The sequence below is a fragment of the Thamnophis elegans genome, chromosome Z (assembly GCF_009769535.1).
Source record: "Thamnophis elegans isolate rThaEle1 chromosome Z, rThaEle1.pri, whole genome shotgun sequence".
Classification (NCBI taxonomy): Eukaryota; Metazoa; Chordata; class Lepidosauria; order Squamata; family Colubridae; genus Thamnophis; species Thamnophis elegans.
Genome location: NC_045558.1, coordinates 77,790,189 through 77,805,810, shown reverse-complemented (window position 1 = coordinate 77,805,810; position 15,622 = coordinate 77,790,189). Strand labels below are relative to the sequence as shown.

Here is a 15,622-nt window from a genome sequence, read left to right as displayed (position 1 = left end):
ACAAAAGCATTCACCTCTCAGAAAGCTATTAACCATTGCTGGACTGCTGCCAGGATGGAAAGAAAACTTACCTGAGGATAGAAAGCAATTTGTGGGTCTGCAGACTTATTTTAGCACTTATAACAATTTCTCACATCAGCAAAAGAACAATTGCAGCTGATTAAATCATTCTCTATTTGTTAAAAGGCTCTAGAAGAAAGTTATATCAAGTTCCATTTGGTTGTTCTGTTCTTCTTGTCGTTATTGCAACTTTAAGACTTCCTTTTACTACTCCCAAAGTACATCTAAACCAAAAGGCACTATAGTACTGTGCATTACAGAACAACCAGAACTTTCCTGAGAATCACTTTCTTGCTTGACAACCAGTTTGAATAAGATTCTCTGAAAACAAGAGCCTGTTGCTGTGAGAGATAATGTACTAAGACATGTTCAGTATGTTCCCTGGTCATGTGGCCAGCATGACTCTACACTGAGGAGGTGCATGGAACACTATTACCTTCCCACCAAAGTGGTACCTATGCCTATCATAGCATATTCCAATTCGTCATATGATCATGGATTCCCAAAAGCCATTGGAAATGCATCTGTTGTAACTTAAGTTTAGAGTTCAGCAACTTTTAAAATAAAATTATTTTATATATAAATAAAATTTAAAAGTCAAATCAAAGCAAATATCTTGTTCTGCTGTGGATACCAAAGCCACACAAAGCCAACAATCTACTATAGCATATGACTTATTTTACAGGACCAAATCATTTGACGTTTACCTCATCTTTATTTTCAAACAAATTTGCTAGGAGGGCAATTCAGAAGGGAAAGACTCATTCTTAATTGTTTTTTCCTTTTCCTTGCTTAGTTTTTGCATGGATGTTTTGTCTTGCCCCATCATGGAAAGAAATTCCTGAAATATTTATTCTTTTTAATATAAAGGACAGAACTAATTGAAATCAACTGGAAGTATCTGAACTCCTCTTGATTTCTATCTGTCTACCAAAATAGCCAACTTGTATCCCCAACTTGGTGGTTATTAAGATCTGCAGGAAAGGGAGGCTTTTCTGAAGCTCCCCATCCATGTCTGGTATGTGAGAGTGGGCCTTCTCTTGTCTTGCTTCTGTGGTATGAAGAGCAGATGTTCTCCACTCACTTTGAAAATGCAATGGAAACTTTGAATCATTGCTGAATGAATGATTGTAAGTCGAGGACTACCTATATATGTTTGATTATGCTTGCTTTTAACTTTCCTTAAAATCAAGAACTACAATGTTGACGGTCACTCAACAGTACTGTTACTTCTATTTCCTCAACTAAGTTTCTCTAAGTACAAAATGATAGATTTTTCTTTCAAAGAAAAATCTTTAATTTTTCTGATTACTAAATTCTCTCTCTTTCTCTCATTTCTATTTTCATGGTGATAGATCCAAATATATATTTTCCATATATGCTTCCATGTAAATTTGTGAATTTAAAAAGGTGATTCTGCAGATAATGGTCAGCCATGTTTTCTATAAACTCGTTAAGAAAAGTTATGAGTGTACTTTGTTTCAAAGTGTTTAAATATTTAATGGCTGGAAAACAGTAAAATTATTTTGGGAAACAGTACAACATTCATGCATTCTTGTTGTCAGTGACTCAGGAATGGCATATTTCAGCTCCATTTATTTTTCAGAAAGTATGTCTAGCTTAACATTATGAGCTGTTTACCTTTACTGCAGAAAGGACCATCGTAAGCTGTCTGGGAGCAGTCACATGAGTATCCATTATATTTTTCAACACATTTGCCACCATTTTTGCAATGTATTCCATAGCTTGTGCAATGGCCAGAACAACCAGGTTTCACACCTGGGGTGACTTTTGCTCTTTCTTCTAAATCCAGAGTCAATCCATTCATTCTTAAAGAGCGAATGCAACCCAAAAATCCTTTCTGTTCACCTGCAGCACCTGAAGAACATAAAATGCCAAATGAAAAATGAACCGAATGAATAGAAAATTAATGAACTTAATGAAACATGAGGAATAATTTCAGTTAAAATCCAGAAGCCAAGTAAAGCCTTGCAAATGGAGTTTTGTTCATTCTCAGTTCCCATCCCAGAGATATCAGGATATGGGTAGAAGGATGTTTATTTCAATAGGTCTAATTGAGATTCCATTACATTTTAGAGTGAATGAACTGAGATTCTCCCTGTTCACAATTCCTTTTCTAAATGTGCAAACAATAGGAGAGCACATTAACTTTAAAGGGAAAGAAATTTATTTTTTTGTTAAATAATGACTGAGTAACCTTTATGTCTTAAAATAAGTCTAGAAAAAGAAATAAGCAGAACTCAAATTAAATTAATTGAATGCAGCACTATTAAAAATAGTTGCAATTAATAATTTGCAAAAGGAAGAAGCAAATAAAAGAAATGCTCAGTTTATCTGCAAAAGCATTATTGTTTAACACCTATTCCTCTAACATCAGTTGGATTGATTCTTTACATTCCATTGTTAGCACATTTAGTAATAATAACCCAAATCAACATGATTGCTATCAATAATTATTAGATGATGATCTAATAATGATATGATGATAATGCAATAACAATGTACTATTATTTTCAAATACTAAATAGAAACATACTGTAGATTTTGTTTAAGGAATTTCTTTATGGAACAAAAAGGTGAAAAAGTTAATATACATATATTAAGTGATATATGGAAAGAAATAGTAACATGTTTAATAAGTTAATTCTTTTTTTAATGTTTATTTTTTTCATTTACTTTTATAATATGCAAACTTCATCAGTTGTAGTCCCCAAAGCAATCTATTTGGCTTTTCCCAGAATCAATGGCTTCCTCTTTGTCAGACATGTAATAAGTACTTTTCATTTATTAGGAATCAAGTACTCTACTCCTAGATATTTAATTGTTTTAAAAGATATGTGATAAATCCTAAAATATACACCTGGCAACAAATATAAGCAATGGTATAACTATAAAGGATATCCTTTTTATTGCTCATATCCTGTGCCCAGTTTCACTTACCATTTGAAAATAAGATTTGATTCCTATAGCATCTATAAATATCATACGTTTTCAAACTTTGACATTTGCTCAGTCTTAGAAAAATAATGCTTAAAATATTTTTCTTAGAAGTGATGCATTTCTTAGCAGCCAAATGTACATGAAAACCAAATCAATGAGATTCTACATATATGAGAATTTTACATCTCATTCATAGCATTTCTTTCTGTGTGGAAGGGTTCAGGTTCACTTCTAAGAATAGAGTATAGCAAAGTCTTTTATTTGAGAGATGAAGAGCTGGTACATTTCAGTATAACACAGCTTTTAAGATATCCCTAGCAATTTATTTGCATACTATTACCTCTGTAAGGTAAGTGCCCTGTGTTAGTTATCCTAGCACCAAATCAAAAAATTGACCAGCCACGTAAGTGGATTTCCTGAAAGCAGATATATGTTGAGAGATAAAATCAGCACTGTGTGAAATGATGAAAAGAGTAAGATAGAAAATTCATTTTCTCCCATGTTAATAGAAGTGGAGCAATGAAATAAATTAAAATGATGTATAAGTCTTCAGCATCTTGGCAGGTACCAGATCAACAGAGCTGAAATGGTAGCATAGCTTCCCCAATTGTATAGTCATTATTCATTAGGTTTTTTTTCTTCCATAGATCTATAAGAACTAAAAAAATGATCTTACATAACAACCTTTTTATTAAGTATAAATTTGTGAATTATTTGGCATTGAAGCAGACCTTTCTCTTCTAGGTTATACCCAAAGTCATTTAGATATAATGAGCAACTGTAACAAGTTACTGAGGATTTTCATCAGCAAGCTTAACCAGCATTTGTTATAACTGGGAATATTGGGATACAAGCTTCTGGTATTTGAATTGTTGATTTCATCATCATGTATATAAAGCTGCCGCATCACATTATACAAAATTATACAAGATAATTATTCTGTTGAAACTACTTTCTTCCAATTTAGGTGGGTCTCCAACAGAACTGGATCAGTGTCTAGAACTCATCTTCCTTGGTGGATTAGTGATTTGCTTCAGAGGAGTATGCTAATTTTTGAAGTGATAGTTCATTATTTGGCTGCTTCCAAGTCTTCATGACTTGAGCGACATCAGTTTGCCAGGATTCTAATAAGAACAGCTTCTTAAAATCATGTGTGCTTATGGTTGTGTCAACATTGGTGGTACCTCGCCAGGATGGTCTTGAATCTTTCTTAATTTCTTTCCATTTTTGTAAGAATCTGTTTTTTCTTCAATACCTTGCTTCCATGTTATGTGTCCAAAATAGTTAAGTTTTTGTTTCCTAATTAGTGCTTTCAGTGAGTTGTCTGTTTTCCTTCATCTGATATTTAATTATTTGTTTTGCATTCTACCTAAAAAAGGAATGCATTTCTTAAAACCCTTTTGTGTTGGTTTGGAAACTTCTCTGGTACAGTTTGTTGGAAATCAGACATATGTCGGTGACAGGAATCACATAAGAAGTGAAGTAAACTATAAAGCCGTATGATAGCTGTTTGTTATGCTGGTTAAAAACAAAGAAAATCCAACTTCCGCTTTTAAACTAGGGATAAATAACCCCAGATCCCAAGCCCATCCTTGCACATGATATGACTATCTCCAAATTGCACCATTATGTATTGTGGATTCTGAATCACTAAAAATATTAAATGAAATCCCTGATCACCAAAAGATTATCAAGTTATATCTTAAATTAAATTTATGGTTTGAAGGGTGCTTCAAACATTTAAATACTGCTATTTGGTGGCATATGGATTAGATTTATGCAATGCGTAAGAGTAGGACTAGTTGTTAATTGTAACTGATTTTTAGATCGTCTTTTACATTTCTTAAATTGCACAAGCTATCACAACATTTTTCAAGTAAAAAACCCAAAATGCTAGTATCTGTATTCAAAACTCCAAATGTATTTTGAAGGAAACTTTTGTCACATCGGCTAATTTAAATACTAAGATTACAGGGGCAAACTTGCCTGAATCCTGTCTGATGGGAATGGAGCAAAAATAATATTTTCATTTATTGTGTTTTGTTTATTAAATGTTTTATCTAGGAAAGCTGAAGTCTAGGATTAGTGTTCTATTTTGAACAGATTTGGGAGTTGTGGAATTGTTGTATGACAGATATTTTAAATAAGTAAATAAATGTGAAGTCTTTACAGTATGACCAGGATCTGGAGTGACCACAGGCATAGGGAAAAGACATTGCATTTTCACTTCAACACATAGTTTCTGCTTACCAACATAGAGCTGACTATAGAGTTCTAGTCGAGTGTGGCCTTCAGTGGGAGCCTTCCGGATTTCTCTAGGGAACTGATCTACTTGCAGGCTGGCTTCTTTGACATTGCGCTCTGCAATCACTCGATGCCACTGATCATCTGTGAGCGGATGTGGTGACTTGACAATAATTTCTACTGGGCCGTTTCCAACATTAAATGAGAAAGATACATCTGTGGCAGCTGATGAGAGAAGATTAGAGAAAGATAAGTTTAATACAGATTCTGCTAATTTGTGATTTTTTTTAAAAAAGGTCTCTACTTGCAATTGTGTATATTTTCAAGAATTTACTGCATAGATTTTGAATGTGTATAACAAAAGATAATTTACTTAACACAATATTCATATAACAGTGATGGCAAACCTATGGCACATATGCCAGAGGTGGCATGAAGCACCCTCTCTGTGGGCATGCGAAACATTGCCCCAGCACCTGCACATGTATGAGCACCTTCCTCCGGCCAGCTGGTCTTTGGGTCTCTGCTGAGCATGAGTGGGGGAGGGGCACAAATACAGGAGGTCATGCGCATATGCATGGGGCGGGGCACATTCAGGGAGCTGCATACACATTGCATTTTGGGGGTTCGCGCGCACGCGCTTTGGACACTCAGCCAGAAAAGGTTAGCCATCACTGCCATATAACAATGAATTCAGGTAATAAAAATGGCTTTAGTTATTTAGTTATTAAACAGGATGATTATTAGAACATGATCAGGACTAAGGATATTCCAGGAGGACTGAGTCCAAATGCAGGGCTTATTGCTGAGAACGCCTATCTTTTCTTGCCTACACTTTACAGACTTTTGAAGTAATTATCAGCAGGTCCTTCCTATATGTTCAGACCATATAGGCCCTCACATTTGAAAGGTTTTGGCTATCTTCCAGTGTTATGTCTTATTGGGCCTCAGAAATGATAACCAGCACTTGAATTAGACCTAGTAATCAAGACAGCACCTGAAAATGGAATACTTGAAACATGGGTTTTGTAGTACTGTTACACTGGCTAACTAATGTGGGCTGTTTGTATTTTAAATTTGTTTTTCAACTATATTGCTAATAATTTCCCATAACCTTAATCTTCAAGGAAAGTCTCTCTTTCAGAAACCAGGACTGGCAGGAAAGCATTCAATATATGGTAGATAATAGTTTCCTTTCAGCTGTTTTCAAGCCCCCTTGAACAAAGAAAACAGTCCAGCAAAACCTTGGGAAGCACTGAGAATGTATTTTACCCATACCATTTTGATGTTTTTTCTTTGTAAATGTTTCTTTTACACAGAATACAATGCTCTTTTCTATGGCTAAGCTCACATAATATTGGATGACTTGATTCTTGTAATGTAACTAAACAGAGGACTATTTCTAAACTAATCAATTTTTGCTTTGAAGTTCTTTGTTGTGCTACCTATAAAAGTAATTCATTTTTCCTGGTTCCCCCTTTTTGTAGGGAGACACCAGTTTATCTAATAAATTGGTTTTAAATGATGTTCTGATTTGGTTGCTTATTGGAAAAGGTAAACTGAGGCAGACCCTAGAACCAATTTTGTTGTATTTATTTTGTACAATGACAATAAAGGCTATACTATTAGGCCAACTTTCTACAGTCCCACTAATCATCCCCCCTTAAATAATCATTTACTATCTCTTAACCACACACAATATGCCATCTGAAGAAGAAAGAAAGGCATGGATCATCCCTCAATAGGGAACTCTATCTACTTCCTCAGGTTACACAAGTTCTTAAGACAGCATTACAAGACAGGGCCCAATCCACATCAAAAATAAAACAACCACTTTATCCACATGAAAATCTGCAATATTATCAAGATCACCCCTACATCTTTTCCTAAAAGAATTTTTGTAACTCAGAGTTGCCTCTTAGGAATCTCCAAGCACAGTAATACTATACTACTATTTTATAGTTTAAACATATTGTTCTGTACTGAGAATGGTGGGTGATTGCTGAAATAACTGAGGCGGAGACAGGAATAAAGACTAACAAGTTTATTCTTTAACAGTAACAAGCTAACAGTGGAAACTGGCTCCAAGACAGGCACAGCGCCACTTCCCATCTGACAGCTCCCTTTTATACTTGGCGCTGATGGATGGTAAGCCAATCATCTGTCATCTGTCTCCCACCAATGCACAACATGGTGAGCATGCTCAGAACTTGACACTCCTTCCCACTACATTCACGCAAGCGTAGTCTTGTAAGTATGCCGGGCCACGCCTAACCTGGCCTGAATGGTGTGGCTCGATGTCAACGTCAGGAGTGAATGGCGGACTCTCTGAGGACCCGGACCCACTGGATGACAGCGGCACTGGACATGGGAACAACAGGGGTCGGACCGGCTCCCCCAGTAAGTCGGCATTCTGCAATTCCGGGTAGGCTGCAGGCTCATCCGCGAGGGCTACGTTTGCACTCGTGGTGCTGGTCTCCGACTGGGACTGGTCAGGCTGCTGCGTTAGTTGGCCCTACCTGGCCTGCATCTGGTCACAATGGCGCCTCCATACCCGGCCGTCATCCAGCTTCACTCTGTAAGAACAGGGCCCGGTCTGGTCAGCCACAATGTCCGGCACCCATAAGGGATGGCCTACGTAATTCCTAACATACAGTGCCTTCCCCAGGACAAAAGATCGGGCTCCCCCAGCGGAGCCCAAGGGCTTGACTGTGGAATAATTAGGGTGCAGCCTATCTAGGGAAATCCTGAGGTGCCTGCCCATCAATAATTCAGCAGGGCTAATGTTGGTAGTTGGGCAAGGTGAAGTGTGATGGGCCAACAAGAAGGCATCTATGCGTTCTTGCCAGTTGGCCAGACCCATCTTGGTGAGGGCTTCCTTGGAGGAGCGTACCATGCGTTCTGCCAGGCCATTGCTGGCCAGGTGGAATGGGGAAATTAAAGCGTGGCAAACCCCTAGAGACTCTAGGAACTCCTAGAATTTGGCTGATGTCAGCTGCAGTCCGTTATCAGACACCAGCAGGTCCAGAGGTCCGTGAGTGGTGAATAATCTCCTAAGGGCCACAATCAGAGCATCTGAAGTGGTGGAAGGCATTCTTACAATCTCTAACCACTTAGAGAACGTGTCCACCACGATGAGAAAAACCTGTCCCTGGAAGGGCCCCACAAAATCCACATGGATGCGGGACCATGGCGAGCTGGGACATTCCCATTCACGCGGCTCTGCCCTGGGTGGGGACACCTGCGACCTTTGGCATTGCGGGCACCCTGAGACGTGTGCGGTGATGTTCTGATATAACTTAGGCCACCAAAGATAACTGCACCCTAATGGCTTTATGCGGATGATTCTTGGATGGCCACAGTGAAGTTTGTTTAAAACTGCAGCTCTCAGAGGGGGTGGTACGATGACTCTATGCCCCCATAGCAGGCAGCCGCTCTGGACAGAGAGCTCCTGCAGACGTGTTTTGTAAGGAAGGAATTCTGGCCCTACGTTATCCCATTGCCACCCTCATTTCACCCAATCTAAGACCCGGGAGATTACCTTGTCCTTTATGGATTGCCGGGCAATATCGGCAGGGGTGATCGGCAGGTTAAGGTCATCACCTGAGAGAACAGATGTAGCAGACTCCGAGTCTTCTACCACATCTGGAAGGGGGCATCTGCTGAGTGTGTCTGCATGGGTGATCTGCTTACCTGGGCGGTGCAGGAGGACATAGTCGTACGCGGTGAGGAACACTGTCCAGCGGGTCAAGCGAGGGGAGAGCACCTGCGGCGCTTGCTTGTCCCCAGCGAGCAGCCCGAGAAGCAGTTTGTGATTGGTGACAATCTGGAACTGGTGCCCGTAGACATAGTGATGGAAATGTTTAACCCCGGCCACAATGTCCAGAGCTTCTTTATCAATTTACACTAATTTCTTCCGGCTGGAGACAGAGTCCTTGAAAAAATTGCTACGGGCACCTCATTGCCATTTGGCAGTTGGTGGCAGAGGACAGCGCCGACCCCATACTGGGAAGTGTCATGGGCTAGAAGCAGGGGCAAATGTTCATTGTATTGCAATAGAATAGCATTTGACACCAGCAATTGCTTAACCGCCTTGAAAGCAGCGGCTTCCCTGCGGCCCCAGACCCACAGAGCTTTCTGGTCTAGTAGGCGGTGAAGTGGTTCAGCCACTGAAGCCTTGTGGGGCAGGAACAGTGCATAGAAGTTGAGTAATCCAAGGAAGGCTTGGAGTTTGGCTTTCGTGGATGGAGTTGGTGCCTCTACCATTGCCTTGGTTTTGATTGCAGTTGGATGGAGGCCCATGGCATCCACGAGATACCCCAGGAATTCAACCTGGGGTACAGCGACTTGGCATTTCTCATGCTTGACTTTTAGCCCCATTTGCTGGAATCGGTGTAGAACTGTGCGACGTCTGGCCATGAGTTCAGGACGGCTGGGCACGGAAACATTGTTGAAGTAAGGGACGATGCCCTTGAGTCCATGGAGTAGCTGCTCTATTAAACTCTGGAACAAGCCTGGGGCAGTGCTTACCCCAAACTGCAAACGGCGGCATTTGAAAGAGCCACGGTGAGTAATGATGGGTTGGGCTTCTGCTGCTTCATCGTAGACTAGCAGTTGCTGGTATGCCTGTGTGAGGTCCAGCTTTGTGAAAATGGAGTCTTCGCCCAAGGTGTGTAGCAGATGATGGACCACAGGCACTGGGTAGGCTTTGAATGGCAGCGCGTAGTTTATGTAGCAACGGTAGTCAGCACAGATTCTGATGCTGCCATCAGGCTTGATGGGCGCTATGATGGGGGTCTCCCACTTCGCATGGTCCACTGACTCAAGGATCCCTTGCTCAATGAGCTTGTCTAGCTCAGCATCCACCTTTGTCTTGAGGGCAAATGGCACATGCCGAGGCTTCATACAGATGGGCGGCACAGTAGGGTTGATGTTGAAGGAGACCAGAGTGCCTTTGTAAGTGCCCAGCTGGCCGTCAAACACAGCAGGGAATTCTTTGACTAAAATGTCCAGTTCAGATTGTTGTACGCTGTATATGCCACTGACTTGAAGGCCAAGGGAGTCAAACCAATCAAGTCCAAGGAGGCTAGGCAACGCTCCTTCCACAATGATGAGCGGCAGCCTCCCTTCAAAGCCCTTAAATTGGACGTTGAATTTTCTGGTACCAATTATAAGAATCAGGTTTCCCTGATAGTCCCTGAGAGTCAGATTCCACCTTTGAAGGCGGCGCTTTGCAATTTTTGGTATCAGTCTTTTTATGGTGCTCCAGGACACAATAAATGTGGCAGAGCTGGTGTCAAGCTCCATTTGGCACAGAGTTCCTTCAATGTAAACCGTCAGTTGGATCTTCTTTTTGATACTGTGGCAAGTTTGCCAGTTGACCGATTTGGAGCTTGGCGCATTGCGAAGGATTGCATGATAATAATTTCTAGGTTTTGGCGGTTTGGCAGGCGCCCATTGGGGACCCCGGGTTCTGGTGGCCTGGACCCCCCGGGGCATTCATCGGCTGGGAGGCATGACACACTCTGGCAATGTGCCCTTTTTGGCTGCAACGCTGGCAGAGGGCTTGCCTAAATCTGCATTCAGCTTTTTCGTGGTTGCCTCCGCAATGCATACATGGAGATTTACCGCTTGAATAGCTCTTTTTGTTCGCCTTGTTAAGGCGATTGATATCACCCTCCTCCTCAGGCTCTGAGTCTTTGCTCACCTCCCCTTGGTGAACTGAAGCCATGCTGGAGGTTTCAATTTGGTCAGCAGTGGCCGACGGGTGATTTTGCTTGTTACCCACCAGGGAGGTCGCTGCTAGCTCCGCTGTGCGGGTTTCATCTAGCGTGGACTGGAAGGACAAGTCAGCCTTCGCTAAGAGATGCTGCTGTAGCCTCAAGTCTCTGACGCCACAGACCAGCCGGTCAAGTAAGGCATCGTCCAAGTCCATAAACTCACAATGGAGTGCTGCTGCTCTTAGGGCGGCCAAGTAATTGTTTATGGACTCGCCCTTGGCTTGGTTCCTGTGGTGAAACGTGTGGCAGTGGGCTATTTTAGATGGCTCTTGAGCTTTGCCATTAACAGCTCCCATGGAACCAACTTGATGGGGTCTGGAGCCGTGAGAGCCCTTGCTGTATGGAAGATGTCTGAGCTACAAACTGACAAAAAAATTGTGCATTTTCTTTCATCCGTCAAGTCTGTGAAGTTGTGCGTGACCAGGAAGCATTCAAATCATGTTATGTATGATTCCCAAGTCTCAGAGTCTTGGCTGAAAGGCATGAACGTTAGGATGGCCATTCCTGTCAGGAGCTGGTCGCGATGTCTCGTTGCGAATGACAGAGCTCGATTTCAATTAGTGACTCCAGCTAGTGACTTGAGCTCTTAGTGACCAGCTAACTTCGATACCTCAGTCTGGCAATCCCATCCTTGTCGCCAGTGTACTGTACTGAGTACGGTGGGTGATTGCCGAAGTAACTGAGGCAGAGACAGGAATAAAGGCTAACAAGTTTATTCCTTAACAGTAACAAGATAACAGTGGAAACCGGCTCTGAGACAGGCACAGCATGGCTTCCCATCTGACAACTCCCTTTTATACTCGGGGCTGTAAGATGGCAAGCCAATCAGCTGTCGTCTGTCTCCCGCCAATACACAACATGGTGAGCATACTCAGAACGTGACACATATTATTTTTTCATGTTTTTAAAGTCTACAATTATATAAAATATATAAAATACATTTTTATGATCATTTTTATTATGAACTTCAGTCTTCAGATATAAATATCTGCAGAATAAAAGATCTATTAATATTCTTTTATCTCACTATTTGGGGAGGACTGGGGTGAGGTGGGGTGTCTGCAAAGGTTGCAAAGCCAACTGGTATGACTGGATGGGTGTGGTAAACTCGATGTCACTCACTCCCACCCAGTCACATGATCCCCAGCCATGCCTACCAAGCCAGTCATTAGTGCAGAAAACTGGTTGTTAAATGATTTGCCTCGCCTGGTCATGCCTCACCCCTCCTCTCCCAGCCAGCTCTTGCCATGCCCGGGCTCGGGCTGTTGTTCGCCTCTCTCTGTCTCTGTCTCTGTCTCTGTCTTTCTCTCTCTCTGTTTCAAGGTGTTCATTTTTCCTGTTTCTTTTTTTTTGGGGTGGGGACAGACAGTAACATGGATTAGGTAAACTAAATAATGATTTGCTGCTTATAATAAGGTGACCAGACGTCCCAATTTCAGTGGGACAGTCATGCTTTATAACAATTTGTCCTGTGTCCCGAGGCGTTTTAAAAAAGTCCCGATTTTCTGGCTTCATGTTGAAAGCCCAGTGGATTTGCTTAAGAAATCCTAACCGGGGCAAGACAAAAGACACTCTGTCTAACTAACCTCTCTCTCTGTCTCAGTACTTTCATTGAAGATATTAAAACATTAAAGCAACAAAACGGACCTCCCGCCCTTTTTACCTCATTTTATAAGAAAAAATGACCAAGTACCATAGAGCTCCAGGAAATGCTTGGCTAGAGAAGTTGCGAGTGTTACTTCCTGGATTTTCTGGAGGGGAGGGGCACGGAGGTTGGAGGTCGGCTCGTGTGGAAAAAATGGTGACAAAGTTTGTTTGAAAAATATTTCCCTGACTAATTTCACCATTTTAATTTGCTCAGTTCTTTGTGTTAACATCTATATCATTCTGGATTGATTCACTTGTGCCTGCTGGTAAGTGAGCTGGGTTTTTTTCTTTTATTTTTTAATGTATTTTAAAATAATATTTTATTTATTGTGCATAGGATTTTTAAAAAGTTTTATTCTGTGTGGATTCTTTTTTTAAATTCTCTTAGACTATTTAAAAAAAGATTCTATACAAAATAAATTGAAGTGAAACCATTTTTAAAAATTCTATGCACAATACTTTGAAATGTTTTACTTCAATTTATTCTGTGTGGATTCTTTTTTTAAATTGTCTTAGACTATTTAAAAAAAGATTCTATCCAAAATACAAAATACCAGCTGCAGTTATTCACTTAAGAACTGTGGCAAGAAAGGTGGTATAGTGACCAAAGTTACAATGGCATTGAAAAAAGTGACTGATGACCATTTTTCACACTTAGTGACCATTTTCATACTTAGCGACCATTGCAGCATCCTCATGGTCATGCGATCAAAATTTTGATGTTTGGCAACAGATTCGTATTTATGATGGTTTCAGTGTCCTGGGGTCATTTTAATTGCCTTTTGACAAAAGCAATTTGGGAAACCAGGTTCACTTATGTTACTAACTTATCAGCTGCAGTTATTCACTTAAGAACTGTGGCAAGAAAGGTGGTATAGTGACCAAAGTTACAATGGCATTGAAAAAAGTGACTGATGACCATTTTTCAGACTTAGCGACCATTTTCACACTCAGTGACCATTGCAGCACCCTCATGGTCTTGCGATCAAAATTTTGATGCTTGGCAACAGATTCATATTTATGATGGTTTCAGTGTCCTGGGGTCATTTTAATTGCCTTTTGACAAAGTCAAATGTGGAAACCAGATTCACTTATGTTACTAACTTATCAGCTGCAGTTATTCACTTAAGAATACAAACAAATAATAACCAATAATGTTGGATACATGGGAAAGAATATGGGTAACAAATGTGAAATTTACACGAGCTCAAAACCTGAGAGAAAATTTTTATAAGATGTTCTATAGATGGCATTTAGATCCTAAAAAGCTGGCTTCTATGTATCCGAATGTACAGCCTAAATGTTGGAGGTGTGGTTCTCTCAATGCTACATATTTTCATATATGGTGGACCTGCCCAAAGGTTAAGGCATTCTGGATAAAAATATGGTGGATTATGCAAAATATCTTTAAAAGAAGGATAAAGTTTACTCCTCAGTTATTCTTACTAGGCATATGTACTGACTTTACAGTGGTAGAGACTAACTTGATTCTGCACCTAATAACGGCAGCAAGACTGTTGGTGGCGCAATACTGGAAGAAGGAAGACTTGCCCACAATTCAAGAATGGACATTGAAAGTTACAAACTTAGCCGAGATGGCTAAAATATCGGCATATCTTAAAGATCACTCAAATGAGAGATATAAACGAGACTGGAAAAAATGGATTGACTATATACAAAATAAATACAGGACCAAGAAATTCCAGTTAGCCTATGCTTAAGATCAGAAATGATTTAAATTGTTTAAAGTTAGCTCAGCAAGAAGAAGCTAAGATCAATGTAGAGATGTCATTAATTTCTTAATTTCTTTTTTCTCAATAGATTTTAGACTGTGTTTGTTAAAAATCCATACCGTGTACGGGTTCTGGGAAGTCGGGGGGGAAGGAGGAGGGGGGCTGGGGGGGGAGGGTGGAGGGAGGGAGGGGTATACATTAGGCTAGACAAGAATTTGGTGGTAAACTAGAACTATTTTGACACACAAAAAAATTGTACTCCGATGTCTTACTGATTGAGGAATGATGAAATGTTTGTTTTAAAAGAAAATAAAACTTTTGAACCATAAGAATACAAACAAATAGAAAATCACTGGCATGCATCCCAGGCCCAAACACTGTCCTCTATCTAACTACTATATATCATAAGATATCAATGAAATCTTAAAGACATCACCATCATCTGTGCCACGTGGAATGCTAAGTGGTATACAGATCACAGGATGGTCTGGCCAGTCCTAAAATATCTCAATATTAGGTGAACTATTTCATTTTTTAAAAACTAGAAACTTTTCTAATATGATCAGGGTCTTTCTCCTCTGCCAAGTTGCTTGTTGTCAAATTCTTCCCAGTTTTTTTTTTAACTGTACATACCTTTCCTGAGAAATATTATTTGTTATTCATATTATACAATCAGTGTATAATACTGAGATCAAGGCAAATTTCATGACAATGTTTCATGGTATAATCTCAGCATTTAAATTTATCATTGGGGATCATAGATCAAAGATGACAGAAAAAAAAAGTAAAAGAGAGTTGAATAACTGAAATCCATTACCAATAGCATTGTAAAAGGACTCAGGAATGTCTTAGATCAATATTCCCTATTATGTTAAATCAGTGTGGCATGCAGCACAATTTTATATACAGTATTCAATTACTCTTTCCCAGTGTAAGCTTGGTATTTTATCCTAAATCCTGATTTTTGACAATAGTAAGAATCTTTTTTGTGTAATTCACTTGCATTTTTCATTATCTGTTAATGAAATGATCCATTGGAATTTGTGCAAAAATTATAATATTAAAACAGCAACAAACTGGTGGGAACATCAGCCTGAAAAAGACACCGAAAATCAGATGATCAAGATCATGTGGGATTTCCGTATACAAACGGACAAAATCCTAGGCCCCTGGGTAGGACCCGACTAGTAACCAATG

The 15,622-nt window shown here is 40.1% G+C and overlaps 1 protein-coding gene across 1 annotated transcript in view; it reads right to left on the bottom strand.

Annotated features, from left to right (window-relative positions):
* CNTNAP2 (contactin associated protein 2) overlaps window positions 1-15,622 on the bottom strand; it is a 984,443-nt gene that overhangs the window by 70,816 nt on the left and 898,005 nt on the right. Inside the window, 2 exon segments of the mRNA XM_032235887.1 lie at window positions 1,702-1,938; window positions 5,272-5,490. Coding sequence (XP_032091778.1) covers window positions 1,702-1,938; window positions 5,272-5,490 — 456 coding nt within the window.